Raw genomic sequence first — 17,063 nt, 5'->3', positions numbered from 1 at the left:
CACTGTGTAACCAAATGTTTCCCTTTGCAAAAGGAAACAGAGCAGCAGAACATAATTTGCCTGATCAAGATGACTATACACTTTTTTTGTGAAATCAAAATAAAAGCAGATAAATAACTTAAGTTGTTTTCTCATATTTTCTACTAGATGTTGGCTTCAAGAAACTGCATTGAAGAGAATGGAAACCTTTAACTTAAGCCAATAAATTCAAAGTCAGTTTAACTTTTAGTCTCAGTATTAAATCGAAACTTTAAGGGGTGCTGGCTCAGCGCTGTCTGTAGAGCAGGCGCCAGTGTTTAGAGGCTACAGTCCTCGTTGCACTGATCGTCACACTTCCTGTCTCTCTTCAGCTGTCCTATAAATAAAGTTTCTGATGATGCCTATGTTAAAAGGGCACTCCACATATTTAGCTTTGCCCTTTAATTAATTTGGGGGACTCGGATATAATTTAAAAAGATGACAGGATAAAATAGCCAGGGTATCCTCCTGATTGAGGCTCCTCTGGGTCAGCCCATTTCACAAGCTCAAGCTCAGTCCTTTGACAGCTACCAGCTGGTATTTCTACAGGTTATTATGAATGTTTTTTTAAATAAATATTGCTCATTAATACTTTCTGTTGTCCTTTTTTTCTTTTTCATAAATTTGTTTTGTATATTGTTGTCAGTGCCATTCAAATCAGAACACTCTTCTGCTGCTTTCATTAATGGAAGCGTGTGATTAGTTAACTTTTTCCTTTAATATTAAGAGAGAATTCGAGACAGAATTTCCATATACTGTGAAGGTGACCTGTGTTACTTTTAATGCCTGCACCATATGAGAAAAATCATACTATGTTAATATGCACGATAAAGCGTGCATATTAGCTATAAATCTTTGTTTCTATGTCTCTCTGCTGCTCTGCATGTTTGACACACACCTGTGTTTGCAACATGTCCCTCCTGAATCCAACACAAACCCAAACAACTGAATTTTTCACCACTAAATTGACTAAATTGAGTTTATCTGAGGGCAGCTTGTTTTTCAGCTGATCGCATCAAAATGGTGCGAAAGCATAGCCGTCATACCCAGTGCGTTTATAGCGAATTTAATATCGCGATAACAATGAAATCGTGATTAATTGCGCAGCCCTAATTACTTATATATGGATTGTATTGAAACTCTGTTAACACCTTACAACACCTTAGGAAATGGAGCTTTTTGTAACTTGGCAGGAATGAATGCAATACCTCATTCTTGGGAGTCTATCCGAGGAATTTCAGTTCTCTCTTTAAACCCTTTATCTCTTCCTTAATCTGTTCCTAAAACCAAAAGATGTATAAAAAAACAGGACGAAAAATAAAAGGCAGCAGAGACACAAGAAGAGGGAATAGAGAGAGAGGGCAAGAAGGAAGTAGTGCCTCTATCTACAACCACCTCAATTAAATCATTGACAGCTCCCAATCGATTCATCTTCCTTAGCACTGACAGCTGCTTCAGGCCCTGTGAATACCTCGGGGCTGAGACACACACACACACACACACACACACAGGAGGTGTCAGTCTGTCAGAGGAGCACTGCGAGCCGTTTCGGGCCTCAGATCTCACGCTTTAGTAAAACAGCGGTTTTCTCTCCTCGCTCTCAGGAGTTTGGAAGTCGCTCACATGAGCTGAAGTGCAGGTGGTCCGACATTCTGCCAAAGTGATCTGAATCTGTATCTGCGTAAATTACAGCGTCTGAAAACCTCACTTTCACGACGTGTTCAGACGAGGCTCGCGGCCACAGATCCTTCTCTCTCTCTCTCTTTGTCTGCACGCTCAGGTTGTCTTTGTTTCCCTCCTGTTTTTCTCTCTACTTCTGCTGTGCCTCTCTCTATCTGCTCTTTCAGCCTCACATCACTGATGTTTGCTTTGGTTTCATCTACATTCTTAATTAGTCGTCCACGTTTTATTGCTCTTTCAGAGAAGCAGTCCAAACTACTAAAAATGACCTTTTATAATACAAAAAGGTCAGGGTCACCTCTGCCACCTTAGCTTATAATTAAATATGATATTTTATTAACACTGAGCACAGCAAGGAAAGGGACGTGAGCATCTATCAGTACAACAATTAATCCCCAAAGTTAATTGGTGTATTAAAATGTATTGCCCATGCTCAGTCTTACATCACACCAATCAATTTATACAATTATAAGTTATTTATTGATTTCAGTTTTACATGCATTATAACATTAAGGTTATTTACTGATGAATGATTGGAGTGAAAAACTTTCACTTAATAGAGATTCCATTTAAAAATATAATTACCCAAAATGTTTGTATCACTTTTGTCACACTTACCCTGTTTATGTTAAGTCACAATTCAGAACCCAAATCAATACAATAATTCTACTTTCAGACAGATTGCATGAGTAATATAAAACATATTTACTTAAGCACACATGAATCTATTATGACTTTATTATTTATTACAATGAATCTATAAATTATTAATCTAAAATGTACACACACAGCAAAAGCGACTTCATGCAAACATCTCTGTTAGTGCCACAGATGCACTATTACTAATAATAAAATATAATAACTACTTTGCTTTCAATTTCTTTAATACATATTTTTCTTTGAAACTCTGAAAGTTAGAATTTAGATGGCAAAGAAACAGTAATTTCACAAAAGATAAAAAAGTAAATATTTCTTTGTTCAAGCCGATTAAAATCTAAGGATTTGCTGCTTATATAAGATGAGATAAGATAAGATAAGAAAACAAGATATCATAAAATAAGATAAGATAATTCTTTATTGATACCCATAGGGGAAATTCAGGTGTTCAGCAACACAAAGACAAAAATAAGTAAGTAAATAAATCCAAAATAAAAATAAGAATAGTTAAACTACATTAAATAAGAGTATATACAACTGGTATACAAGTATTATGTGTCATTTATGATAGTTGAGATAAGATAAGATAAGCCTTTGTTCGTCCCACAACAGAGAAATTTACAGTGTCAACATTACAATAAAGAGCATATAAAAATAAGTAAACAAGAGCTAATAAGATAATACGGAGCAGACCAAATGACAAACTAAGTCAGCAAGTGTACCGCATGAATGAATGAACAAATGGACCACCTGATGTAAGTGAGATGGTGATATCGCACATTAAAAAAAAGGCTCGTCAGTGAGCAGGACGCCACGTTGGTTTTTGTGAAATTGTAACGAGCTTTTTTCACAACATTTTGTCACTTAGACCAGACGAATAGACTAAACTTTAATCATAAAATCATGAAAATAATTTGCACATTAATCAATTATGATAATAATTGTTATTGCAGCCCTTTCAAATGACATTAAATGAAGTAGGTAACAAAGTTGTAGCAGGAATGTTGATGCCCTCTCACAAGAGTTTTCTCTGTTTTCAAGCCTGCAGTGAGATACTTTGCTATAGCTTCTTTCCACAGATTATTTTCAAGTTCGGTTGTTTATTCAAGGATTAATTTTTAGTCCCCCAAGTTAATTACATGTACGTCTCATCATGTGTTCTGTCTGAATGTGTTCAGAGCACATCCATTGTGGGAATGTGAGCAGACAGTTTTCATGTTTGTGGGACTGTCAGGCGTTCTCAGCCTGCTCTCTGGGTGTACAAACAAACTGAGCGCTGTGCGCAGATGGGGACAAAAGGCAGGCTTATGGGCGAGGCGAGGAGGAGTCAGGTGGATCAAGGAGCCATGTGGGAAAGGTGGAATCTCCCGCCGATCCTGCTGGGACCACCACCAGGAAGCGAAATGTCAGATTTACAGGATTCAGAGCTCTCCTGGGAAACAACGAGGCTTTGACGCACGATTGTACAGAACGGGCTTACACACACGTTTACTGGGAAAATATTGAAATAGCAGATAGATGCTTTTGCACTTTTTTACCAGTGAGCCTGAGAATACAAGCTGATGTATTTCACACACAGGCAAATTCAAACTTGTGCAGCCGCACATTTCCTCGGAAACCTTGCTGCAATAGTTGGCATCCTGTTGTCATGTGATTATGCAACTATACTAAAACACACTCTCACCTACATTCATAAATAACGTCAGAGAACAGGAGGAAAAAAATTCAATTTCCATGTTCAGAAATGGAAACTGAAGTGTCCGGTTCCTTTATTTATATTTTAAAATGTAATTTATTTTGTCTTATATGTTAGTTAAAATGTATCTATTATTTAATTATTCATATTTTAGCATTTTCTTTCAAAGTAAAAGCATATTTCCATAAAACAAAGTTAATCTAAGTGTCTATAATCCAAGATTTATCATCACCCATCAGCCCTTAAATATTGAATTATTTATTTTTACCTAAGGAGAAAAAGGAATACACACGCCTTTTAAAAGTGCCACTGTTTCCTAAAGTGAAAATACAGGCTGTCATGTGTTTCAAAGGTCTTTAGGAGAATTATGAGTGCAAGAACGACACGTCTGTGGGACCCCGGCCTGCAGTAGTCAGAGAGATTAGAGAGATTACAGTTAAAGAGTATCTCGTCCCGTGGAGCCCCTTCTAAACACCGGCTCCCATCAGAAGGGCCTGGACTGCTGGAGGAAACAGCAGAGATTATACCCGTTTAACAGTAATCCTCCAACTCTGGAGCAACGCCAGCACGGTGCAGAAGACCACCGCTCGACTGGAGAGACAAATGGAGGCGCAAAGAGACGCTGAAAGTCCACTTTTTAACTCTTAACTTTTTCAACAGCTGCATAAGGCCGCTCCGCACTGGAAGAGTGTACCCCTGATGACAACTTAAAGTAGATATCTTGTTTTATGGAGCTTTATACGACGTTGATTTCCTTCCTGAGATTTGTCATTTCTTGTTACCTTCTCCAGTGCAGGTCCTTTTAGGTGTACATCCTTAGGCTAGGCTACTATTTGTGCAGTTGTTTTGGATGGATAACTGAACGGGCCTACTGGACACAGGCTCAGGTCTTCAGGTGGTCCCTGAGCCAGAGCTATTCATGTAATAATGATAATAAAGTCTATTTTTAGAGCATCTTTTACTTAAGAAAGGCAGTATAATGTGTATTTTTACATGTTAAATCCATGCACTACTGCTTTCATAGCCTGGGGCCTAATTAACAAAGGCTGAACCCCCAATATTCTTAACTTCTGTTGTTAAAACCGCACAGACATCGGGTTCCTGGTTGTGTTTTCTGCTTTAATATTGAATATTTAGTTTCTTCATCTGCAGCATGAATTTAAAAAAAACTATAACAAAGAACACAACAATTGCAGTCCTTCTGTGTCTCTTTAAGTTTGGGTGTAATGCTCCTTTTATATCTCAAGGGAGCCATTGTCTCATAATCTGTCCATGTGCAGACTGTCTAAAAGCCCTCTGCAAGAAACTTACGTGGCCATACAAGCTCAGATTTCATTGTGAGTAAGTCTCAGTAAGGTGGGATGGGAAGCTCCCTAATGCAATTGTTGATCCTCAAGATTATGACTCACAACATAAAACATAACCGTAATGTGGCTGAAGTCTATAATATCCCCTTTGTATTACGTAATGGTAGTTTTAGAGACTGCACATGTAATTTCTTCATCTGTTTCTCGCCAATGATTTTTTTTGTCTGTGTTGTTATCTATTGTTTTTGACACTTGTCCCTTAAATACATTACTTAAAGTTTGAGTGACTAATGTACCAGTGACTCTGTAATTTGTGTAAATCACATATGACACATAAAGCTACACAACTGAGTCATCCTAAGTTAAATATTTCTGCATATATTATCACAGCCTCTGACGTGTCTATGTTTTAGGTTTCCCAGCTGAAAAATAATTGTATTTAAAGGCCTATTTCCACGATGTAATAAAAACATTACTGATTTGATTCTGCCTTTCAATCTGCCTTTAGTAGTCAAAACTGATGGATTTTAGGCCTTCTTTATAAATAAAGAAAACTGTCTCTTTAGGCCTTTTTAACATATCACAGTAGGAAATGCTCAGGTGTTTATAGTAGCATTAAAGATGGCTGTATTCCATTTACCTGCTTCAATTTCATGGCCCTGGTTGTGTGCATGCTGACTGCCTGACATGGCTTTCTCAGACACCTGAATAGAACAGAACTATTGTTAAAGTTAATATTAACACCTCTGCTTTTCCTCCTGTTAGAAGTCGAAACGTGAACATGTGAAAAAAGCCCATTCAGGTGTCTGAGTAAGCCATGACAGGCAGTCCGCATGCACACAGCCAGGACCATGAAAGCTAAATGGAATACAGCCATCATTTACGCTACTATAAACACCTGTGCTTTTCCTACTGTGATATGAAACTCTTATGTGAAAAAGGCCTAAAGGGGTACACAACAACAACTACTAACAATGAAAACACCGCGGAGCAAAATTGGATATGATGAAGCAGATTTATCTCCTGCTCATTTAGATGAACAACACACAACTCCAGCTCGCGAGAAGCTGCTTGACAGCTGTGGCTAACGCTAGCCCGAGGCACATGGCACATAACAGCACTCGCGAACTTTCAGGTAATGATGCTCACTCACAGTATCAAGGCAGCTCGTGCAGGCAGTCCTCTTCTTCACCGTCCTCCTCGTCCTCATTATCCTCATGCTTGGCACATTAGCCTCCTCAGGTCTGAAATTAGACATCTGTGGTCGTTGTGACGAACATCATCATCAACTCTCCTTCGTTTCTCATCATAACAAAATCCTCTCATCCTAAATAAGCTAATTAGCAAGAACTCAGTCTACAAACTGTGTGCAACATATGTTTATGTTGTCCCACAAATTCTTTGTAAATAAATACAAGCCAGATCGACGAGTCCATGTATAGATATCACAGTTTTTACTCTATAAATATCGTTTTCATAACATTAAAATTAAAGAAAATTGCCTGAGGTTGCTCAGCCGTTGACCGTTGGGTCGATTTCCGGGCGGGCACTTCCGGTCATCCCCACCACCAGCCATAGATATAAAAACGTATTCATATCTATGAACGCCAGCAGACACACATCACCGAAGCAGTCAAATGTAAAACAGCAATAATTTAAATATAGATTATGATTCTGTACATTGGCACCTTTTGTATATTGTTTTTAAAAAAAAAAGTAAAAGTGAAAAAAAATCCAACAGGTCGAAACTCATGATAGATCAAAGACATAAACAGAAAGACAAACTGACTGTTTAATAAAAAGACCGACAAGCGGAATAATTGATTGATGGATCGAGAGCCTGCCAGACAGACTGACAGGCCCGCTGACTCAGCGTCTGAGAATGAAAGTTGAGGTTGGAATGAGTGAGCGAACAAGGCAGGAGAGACATAGAGAAAAACAGAGAGAGAGAGAGAGTAATGAAACATTAAAAAAAACATAAAGTGGAAAATGACTCTGTTAACTCACCTCTGATAACTGGTTCAGTGCCAGACCACACACAGGGTGAACTGATATGGATGTCGACACACACAGATATACACACATATGTACACATGTAACAGACAAACATACACACACACTGCATACCTGGCTGGGTGGGCCTGGTTGCTTCAGGCTAGTACAGTTGTAGTTGTAACTCATCCTCATGGCAAGGACAGCAATGCTCAGAAGTTTGATACAGTGCAGCAGAGCAATTATGAGCTGATGATCAAAACATACAATCAGTTTATACTCCTACACCTTAGTGTATATTAATGAACACATACGTTACTTGTGTATTGGTAAAAATATAACATACATAATGAACATCAATCTATAAAACACAACATATTATTAGGTTTTAAGTTTTGTGATTGCTCTCGTTGAAAATGTTTTTATAACTAGATTAACTCATCATCATCATCCTCTAGGTGGATGAAGATGTTTTTGTCAGTTTAAACCTATAATTTCTATCTTTTATGTTCTTGCTAACTGGTAATTGTGAGTAAATGAGTCACGACTTAATGGTTCTGAGTAGGAACATTTGATAATTATTTCCCAATTTTACAGTAATTTGACCACATTGAAAGGTCAAACCCCCGAGACATTAAGAAAGCTCTAAGTATAAGTAAGCAGTTGTGTAACTTTAATTTTCATAAAAGTTCTATTTCTAAGAAAATAGACTTAATGATATAAAATTGGCGTGAAGTTTAACAAGCATTTATGACATGACAAGACATTTGCTCATGTAATTAACAGTTTGACATGTATTCCGCTTACTAATTTAACACAGACTTTGAGCTAAATTTCCATTATTGTTTCTTGTATTTTAAGGCAGTAAGCATCTCTTTCATTAACGCAGATGAGCTTGTTTTTTTATGTAAAGTAATCATATTTTCTAGCAGTACTTACTTGTGCCTGCAGAGGGCGGTGCAGGTCTAGAATTACAAAATGTCAGCCCTGTGCTGTTTTCTGTCTCTGTCAGCGGTAAACCAGCACAGACCTCAAAACAGATCCCACGGCTTTATTTGAAAAAAGGTTCACTTGTAAATTGTTTATGTCATGTGTTTTAAATCTCTGTGGAAATACAAAGAATGTTTGATTGGTACTCTTCCAGTTATCCCGTGTATACTATTTATTAACACCATGTGCAGTATTAGGAGCAATATAATCTTTTTTTTTTAATAATTCATAATCTGTGCTCCAGAAGTTTTTTACGTTGTTGCCGAGCAACCCAAACATTCTCCAGCACTCTCTGTCTACAGGTTACCACAAATCAGCTGTTTATCATGTACAGTTATCTGTTTTAAGTTATCATCAACCAGTGAAATAAGAGTCTGCTGTGTGATTCAGAGGTACCAGGTTGGTCAATGTAGACACACACCGTCTGCTGTAATGTTAATTAACAGTATTCAGAACAGCTGGCTGAGGCGGAGTGATACACAGAGTGAAAAGTCCCAGTTTTTTTCTTTCTATATCGCCACTCATGGAATGCCTCTTGTCCAATCAGATTACTCGGTCGGAACTAACTGTTGTTTAATATAAATTAATGATACTTGAAATTCTATTAAAAAAAGTTTGAGATTAATTCACTGTCAGTCTTTTTTGATAAAATAATAAAATTGAACTACATTTTGTGATCATTTTGACATGTGTGTCATGTCTTCTTTTTTTGTTTGTTTGTTTGACAAGTCACAGTAGCATCTGTTGTTGTTCAGATAAGTTACCTTTGCTTTATGTCACATTTAATCAGAAAGACATTTATTGTTTACGGCGATCTTATCCAGGTGTACAGTTTGAAGGTAAAACAGCTAAACTTCCAGCCTGACGACTGCGTACATTAGTGCTTCGAACATGTGACCTTATCACTCTGGGAGTGTCTCCAAACACACCAAACTCCTCTGCATGTGAACTGATGCAACAGTGACCAAAACATGAACTGGGAGGCAAAGGCAGAGAGAGGAGCCGAATGGCACCGAAATTCTCAGTCCAAGAATGTTGTGGATGGCACGGTGCTGTGCAGTTTCCTAAGAACAAATAAAGACATAAGCTTTTATATATGTGTATCTACACACACAAGCTGCACAATGTGGTGGCACAGATAAATCATGCTTGACATCTACTATAATAAGTTTCTCTGGCTTAAAATGTTTAACTTCTAAATCTCCTGGAAGGCCTCTCTTCCCGCTGTACCTCCACCACAAATATAATCAGCCGAACAGAAAAAAAATTCCCAGCGAGCAAGGGCAATATTTCTTTTTTAAGTTCCCAACAAGATTATTCTGTCCAAACAGCAGCCGACGGGAGTTTCAGTTAAACAAACATTTCTCAGAGCTGCTGTGGAAGCTGAAACAAATCCATGGGCTGAGTTCTGTTCGAGAAGCAAAGTTCGAACAGCAACATGAAACTGGTGCCAAGATTAGGTACAGCAGGTAAAGGCAGGTGGAAGTAAGGGTGTAATATTTAATTCATGACATAGGTTGGAATCATTTAAGACACGACTATTATGGTCTTCAGCAATGAGAGCAGTTAGACACTGCATATAAATCCAGGCTAGCAGTTGTGCTTAAGCTGCGTTGACGGCTTTATGAGGTCCATTATGCCTCACACTGAGAATTATTTGTTATTTAGAAAAAATAAATGGCATTTATCTTCAGCTGTCTGGATTCTCAGGGGTCCTGGTATCCTTTGTCACATGTATAACTAAGCCTTGTGCCGGGAGTGTCTTTCACCTGGCTCTGTTTATGTCTGGAGGTTTTTACTTTGTCAAAAGGTGCAGAAGACAATGGAGAACTGCACTTTACCTGCTACAGTATCTCTGCTCAGGTGCTGCTGCCTCCACTGATTTGCAAATAAATGATAACTTAGTTGTATTAGCCTTTTTGGAAAGTCAAAAACACAACAGACCAACTGGACTTGACCGGACAGAGACTGGACATCATTTTACACCCCACTCAATCTTGTTGCATGCAAAATGTAGTGTTTTGCTTGAATCCCGTGTTAGTCCGCATGTAATTGATTTGAGTAATTGAGAACTACTTTTTGGGGCACTGGTTTAGCTCAGTGGGTAGAGCAGGCGTCCCATCAACAGATTCTTTTATACAGATTTAAATAATTTGCAGTTCATTTTGCAACAATGTCCCTCTGCAGCAGCTCTTATTCTTGAGTCCAAATATGCTTGAACTTTCATTCTTAAAGGAAAAAGCCACTGTCAGTCAAAGCTGGTGTTCTCTGTAATTGATAGAAGCAATAATATTTGAAATTGGCGCCATAGCTGTTGAGAAAGTTGTACAAACAGCTTGTGGTTTCGCCCATTCTACATTCCTACAACACCCAGCATGCATTGCGCCCCTCTCTCTGAAAGGAATGGCCCAGCGAGAGACGCTGCAGTGAAATACTACCGTTTTGCAGCAGGCAATGGCTCAGAGCGGTACAGAATCTGAAATTTGAAGAGAATATACTGGTGGATCGTCCGCAAAATCTTCGCGTCTGCAGTCTACATTTCAAACCTGACGATTTTGAACGAGGCATGACATCAGAGGCGGGCGTCCTAGATTGAGGAAGTGTAGTTTAGCGAGCTCCCTGGCCTCCGCCAGATGGCACATTTTACGTCGTCTGGAGGAAGTTTTCCAGGGCCCATTGGAGAAGTGGATAGCTATAATAGCATGATAGGACTGAGGTTGAAAATAAGTGAACTGGCCCTTTAAGTGTTTTTCTCAAAGATGTCAGAGACTTGTTGAATAATCTTAATGAATTAGTTACAGGAAGATTTTAGGGCCTCTAAAAATAGTGTTGTCTACTTTGTACTTGTTCTATATGCATTGTACTGTGCAGTGCTGAACACTGGATTTTGCCTCTTGACCTACTGTTTTCAAACAATGTTAAAATGTTCTTACTCGTTCCACATTGGCTGTGTTTCATGTTTTCCTGCTGGATTTACAGGAAGAGAAGCTAAAGACAATGTTCTCTTCCTGTGAGTGCTGTGTTTAAGTGCATACGGTCAAGTAGGGTTCATCCAAATCTTCGCACAATGTAACCTTAAATTAGGTGATGAAAACAACCTGCTGCTGTCAATAAAGGTACACTTTCAAAGAGAGTAGTTCTCTGTAACAAAGAATTAAGTTTATCATTCTGACTTAAACCCACAAGTGAGGCCTCAATGAGTGATGGGGAAAATGAGAAGGAACACACAATAGCTAAGCGTGAACTGTACAAAATGCCCTGAATGAGCAGTGTAGTTGTTCATGAAAGAAGCGATATTAAATATAAACTCCATACAGAATTTTAAGTGAAAGTATCAAAGTAAAAGTTGTTTGCTTTCCTGTTTTTCTTCCAGGAAACAGGGAATGGGAGGATCGTCAGACTCCCACTTGTGTCTTGCACCATATCTCCTTGATTTATGTTTCCTTTCTTTCAAGTGGCAGCCTTTAAAAACACCACAGTCTGTAGTTTTGGTTTAGTTCAACCGACATCATGGTGGCAGAGAAAGACGCTCTCGTGGTTGCTGCTGTTTTTGTTTTAGCCCTTATCTCACACAGTAAGTTTAGATTTTGCTTCTTCGTAATTCAGTTTACATTTTTATTGTATTTCTGTCTCTGTATTGTTGCATATCTAGACTGCTACTTTTAAAAAATGTGTCTTCTTTATTATTTGTTCTTTATTCTCTAATTCTACTGACGGAAAGTTCCTGGCATGATAACCCTCTAAATAGCTATAGGCGATGTGACTTTACATCCCTTGCAACACTCTTGTATATTACAGTATACAACCTGAAATTTTTTTGCTGTGGTGTGTGTTCATCATTTCAGGTGAGGGTATAATTGGCGGCAGAGAGGCAGTGCCGCACTCTCGGCCCTACATGGCCTCCATCCAGGTGCAGAATGGAGAGACCATGACACATGAATGTGGAGGGTTTGTGATCGCAGATCAGTGGGTGATGACTGCAGTTCACTGTCTGCCAACAGGGTGAGGAAACGTTCTGCTAGTATGATAAACAGAGTTTCTTTATCGTATTTCCTTCAGTTTCAGAGCTGACGTAGCTGGCGGATGCAGCCTTCGGTTGTGGAAAATTTTTGACAATATTGTAGGCTAATTATGTATTATTTTTGTGAATTATTTTGTCATTAACGATCATCAATTATTTTGTAAAATGCTATGTAAAATAAGTATATGGATCTTGTTGTCAAGTGTTGGACATCTAATGAAACATGCAGTTTTAGCATTATTTTTAATGTGTGTCTTTTTTTGTGATTATGATGTTCATATTATAGAAACTTTGTTATCATACAATTGTATGTATGTTGTTTTTTTCACAGGCCGAATGGAAGGAAAGTCGTGCTGGGTGTCCATTCTCTGAGTGAACCTGAAGAGACAAAGCAGACATTTGATATTTTGGAACTTCACAATCACCCGGCCTTCAGCCCGTCAAATTATGACAATGACATCGCTTTAATAAAGGTAAGTGTATATTTTTGTCAGCTTACAGTTTTAAAAAGTGTGTAGATTATCATGTTTGTGTTTTCTAGAGAAAGAGGCTCGGAATGACTTGTGTGATCTTTGCAGTTGGATCGTCCGTACAACGCCTCTGAAGCGGTCAGCGCAGTGGAATACCTGCGAGCAGGTGGAACAAACCCCGACACGGACGCTGAGGTGGAGACAGCCGGCTGGGGCTCCCTCGATAACCTGGGCGCCAGACCAGATAAGCTCAAAGAGGTGGTGGTCGAGGTGGTCAGCTCGACTCGGTGCAGACGCAGCGACTACTTTGGCAGGAAGTTCACCACTAACATGATATGTGCTCAAAAACTGTGTCCAGAGCCCTGTGATCAGCCATATAAGAAAGAAGACAGCTGTGATGTAAGTTTGACTTCCTGACCTTCTACTGAATATTATGTGACACAGACTGCTTACAGTCTATGATTTCTCTTTGTGTTGTCTTCCAGGGTGACTCTGGAGGTCCTCTTCTGTACAATGGCATCGTAGTGGGCATCACTTCCAATGGAGGAATGAAGTGTGGCCAGGTTAAAAAGCCTGGAATTTACACTATTATCTCTCACTACACTGAGTGGATCGACAGCATCATGGCCCCGCAGCCCTCTGCAACATAGGTCCATGAATAAAGGAGAGCCGGCGTTGCAGTTAGAAGAGGCACATGACAGTTTTTAACGCTAGCAAGGTTTCCATTACAGTCCTGCTTCCACTGAGTCACAGATTACTTGTCATTTGTTTATTTGCTGAACAGAACTAGTCCTTTCTCAAATGTTACTTATGCATGGCTTTAGAGATAGATCATAAACCTGTACAAACATATAAGCTAGAATAATATCATTCACATTGAATCAAATCACTTTATTAAGAAATCAATAAAACAGTTTATTAGATTTACACGCTGTCCGTCTCTTCTTGTCATCCTGTACATTAAATTCAGATGCATTATTAACCAAGGAAGATTTCCAGATATGAAACATTGACACAATGATCTTTAAAAAATTTAAAAGACGGCTATGCATACAAAGATGCATAGATATAATAAGTCTGCATGTGTTTGCATTGTTTGTTTTGTTGTTTGTAACTTAATACATCTGAATAGGAAATAACTATTGCGCAATCACGATATCAACAAGCAAATCTCATGTGTCAGATTCGTCCCTGCACGGTAAAAGAAAAAAACAAGTCAAATCTGCAGGCGTCTTTTTTTCCCCACCTCTGCTCTCTGCAAGAAACACAGACATACATATTTCCTGTTGTGTTCTGCTCCGACGTTCAGGTTGGAAAATCCCCACACCACCACCATTTTTTTTAATTCACAAAACATTTATTCATAATCTACTTTCTAAACACATTTTACTGAATGCGTCAGTTTGGCATTAAAAAAAGGGAATGTTAACTGCATTTGATACATGAATGTTTGGTTTGAATATTCTCTCTACAAAAATCTAAATGTAAAGAAAGATAATTCCCTTCATTGCAATGGTTTGAGATTTTATAAAATTCATGCACATAGAGCACCTGCACCAGCAACCTTCTGCAAGAAAACCATGATTTCAAAAATCAGTAAAAGCAAGAAATTTGAATTGAAACTAAATTCTGAACTCATGCCATGTCATCCTGGAGTAATGATATCATAGCAGGCCTGTGTTTGATTTATGGCATTGTAAAAGTGCTGCATTCATTATGTTAACACCTGCCGTGAGTGTATAAATCAAGCATCTCTTAGTAAGTAGTTCCCTTCAAAACCCCCCTCCTTTCTCTCCTCAATACTTTTCATCCTCTGCTGCAGCTCCTGCACAGAGAATCTCCTCACCGTGTATGGCTGGCCTCCATGTGAGGCCACCAGTTTGTTGATTCCTGAGAGCAGATCTTTCACCTGAGAAAAGCTCAAAGCATTCTGGGACTTTGTAATATTCAGCTCATAATAACGGCTCCCACACTTCCTGATCAGATCCTGGAGGGTTGCATGTGCTCCGGTCACATAGTCGTCGATCCTCTGAGGCTTTTTCTGGCTGCAGTCAAAGCTGACGAAGAGGACGATGGCGTGCTCTGCAAGTTCTCGTCCAAAGATCTTCTGAAAGAGCGCAAGCATCTCGCACTCGCCCTGGGTGAAGCGGCCCACTTGGAGCACCAGCAGGAAGACGTGGGGTCCAGGTAAGGCAAAAGACAAGCAGTCCTTGACCAGCTCCAGATCCTCCCACCCGTCCTCGTCCCACAGCTCGGGGGTGTCCACCAGGATGAGTCTCCTCCCTGCTGCGAACACCTGCTTTCTCTCACAGGACAAAGTGGGCTGCGGGGGCTCATAACGAGACTCGTTAACTGAGTATTGATTACCTGCTCTCTCTAGGATTAGATTTAGAGCAGAGGACTTCCCGCTGCCGGAGAGACCCAACAGGATGACCGACATGTTCTTCGTGTCATCATCTTAAAGCCAAGAAAGAAAAGGAAAATGGCTGTTACAAAGCATTTTCAGAAAGACTGAACAAAACTCTACTACTCATTGCTTTCTTAACATTTCTGTCATGTATATATATATATATATATATATATATATATATCCCTGAATGCATTATTTATAGGGATTATAGGGATAATTCCCCATAGAAAATGTTGCTTCACTGCCCCCTAGTGGCAAAAGTTGCTGCATCAGAGTTTTCTGTTCTGTGAAATGTGTGATTTTGTGAACAATTTCCTCTTAAAAAATTATTTTCGTAGGTGTCAGATGAAATTAAGGTTCATTAAAAAATAACACGGTCCTGTTCCAGCAACTAAAGTCCTATATTTTAGCAGTTAGTTCATGTTTGGAGGACAGGAAAGAGATTGATCTATGTTGGCATTTATCTTAGCTAATTAAGTCTTACCATCAGTGGCACTCATCTGGAGCTGCAGCATGGCCCTGTGGCTTATCACAGCCTCCTCCAAGCTGTCTTTTTTAGTCTCATGTTCCTTTTTTTCAGCTGCCTCCATCTTTCTTTCCTCTGAGTGTTTTTCCTTCAGATCCTCCATCTCTCTGGCTCGTCTCTTCTCCGCTTGCTGAACCAGTCGCTGGAGGGCCTGCTCCTTCTCCTCGACCTCATGCACCTTCTGTTTCAGTATCTTCATGGCTGAGTCCTCTGAGCTCCTTTTCTTAGCTTCAGTCAGCATGGATTCCGTGTAGCCAGTCGCACAGTTTTCAGTCAGCATGTGGTCGGCCATCTCAAGTAAAGTGCGGAGTTTGTCACTGGCTGTAGATGATGTGATCTGGCTGTATCTCCCATCGCACATCTTTATCAGCTCCAGGAGGCCGTCATCCATTGTGTCAGCAACTTTACCATTTTCCAGAGAGAGAACAACCAGGTATTTTAAAGCCTCTGGCCCAAAGTGAGCCTGCAGAATCTCCGTCATTCTTCTTTCCCTCTTTGTATAGTGTCCACCCTGGATCAGCAGCAGAAATGTAATGATTCCATTTGTGCAAGACTTAAAGCAGCCCTCTATCGCCTGGCTGATGTCCTCCTCTGTCATGTCTTGTTTTAACTCTGCATAGTGCAAGCTGCCCGAGCGACCACCCACTGTCAGGTCACAGACTTGATTTGATCCCATAGATTTAAATGCTTGATGAAGATGTTTATCCCCAGAACAGCCCTGCAGCAGAGACTTGAAAGAGATCCATTCCTCCACTGTGGATATGACCACCATCATCTGACTTGTGTTAGTTACGCCGTCTGCCAATAACACAAAAATGAAATGTCAATGGTGCACAGACCTAATTTCTATATTTCTATTTCTAATATTGTAAAATTGTTTGTGATTTTTGCGGCAATCGATATGTTGGAAAACACACAATTTACAAAATAATTACTTACTGTGCGTCATGTCTGTTGCAGGTGCTCTTACTGGTCTGCTTTAAGATCCTTGTCAGTTCAAGATAACTCCAGAAACTGGAATCTCTGGCTCTGACGAAAAAGCACTATGAGGGCAACAAAATAAGATGCTTCCTGATTTCGACATGTCTTGTGACACTCGCAGATTTGTTCTCAAGGAAGTGCATTCCACAGCAAAACCTGGAATGAACAAGCTACTGGTTCAATGTCTTCCTCATGTTTCACATCATGCACGAGTATTCAGAAGGAAGTTCTTCACTTTAACACATCGATTTACTTACAAGTTAGAAGCACTGCTTCTCAAAATACCTTTGTGCAATTTAAATCAAGATTGCTTTG

The 17,063-nt window shown here is 39.4% G+C and overlaps 2 protein-coding genes across 2 annotated transcripts; one reads left to right on the top strand and one right to left on the bottom strand.

The window, feature by feature from the left end:
• Positions 1–11,850: 11,850 nt before the first annotated feature.
• cfd (complement factor D (adipsin)) lies at positions 11,851–13,481 on the top strand. The gene is made up of 5 exons (XM_069661673.1): positions 11,851–11,914; positions 12,186–12,342; positions 12,693–12,834; positions 12,940–13,230; positions 13,317–13,481. The coding sequence occupies exons 1-5, from the start codon at positions 11,851–11,853 to the stop codon at positions 13,479–13,481; spliced, it is 819 nt and encodes a 272-aa protein (XP_069517774.1).
• A 220-nt stretch (positions 13,482–13,701) lies between these two features.
• Positions 13,702–16,795, bottom strand: LOC138591414 (GTPase IMAP family member 5-like). The gene is made up of 3 exons (XM_069662005.1): positions 16,707–16,795; positions 15,726–16,565; positions 13,702–15,288 (listed from the first exon to the last, which is right to left on the bottom strand). Exons 1-3 carry the CDS (start codon positions 16,714–16,716, stop codon positions 14,576–14,578), a joined length of 1,563 nt encoding a protein of 520 aa, XP_069518106.1. The 5' UTR covers positions 16,717–16,795; the 3' UTR covers positions 13,702–14,575.
• Positions 16,796–17,063: the final 268 nt, after the last annotated feature.

The sequence above is a fragment of the Semicossyphus pulcher genome, unplaced genomic scaffold, assembly GCF_022749685.1.
Source record: "Semicossyphus pulcher isolate SPU_LCO1_2020_fin unplaced genomic scaffold, fSemPul1.0.p SCAF_14, whole genome shotgun sequence".
Lineage (NCBI taxonomy): Eukaryota > Metazoa > Chordata > Actinopteri > Labriformes > Labridae > Semicossyphus > Semicossyphus pulcher.
The sequence above is the reverse complement of the archived record's forward strand: the minus strand, read 5'-3'. Positions and strand labels throughout refer to the sequence as shown.

Coding starts and splice junctions, on each gene's coding strand:
- LOC138591414 (XM_069662005.1), bottom strand. Junction 15,289..15,725: donor CCAGATGAGTGCCACTGATG/GTAAGACTTAAT, acceptor CTTGGCTTTAAG/ATGATGACACGAAGAACATG.
- cfd (XM_069661673.1), top strand. CDS start 11,851: ATGGTGGCAGAGAAAGACGCTCTCGTGGTTGCTGCTGTTTTTGTTTTA. Junction 12,343..12,692: donor GTTCACTGTCTGCCAACAGG/GTGAGGAAACGT, acceptor TTTTTTTCACAG/GCCGAATGGAAGGAAAGTCG. Junction 13,231..13,316: donor AGAAAGAAGACAGCTGTGAT/GTAAGTTTGACT, acceptor GTTGTCTTCCAG/GGTGACTCTGGAGGTCCTCT.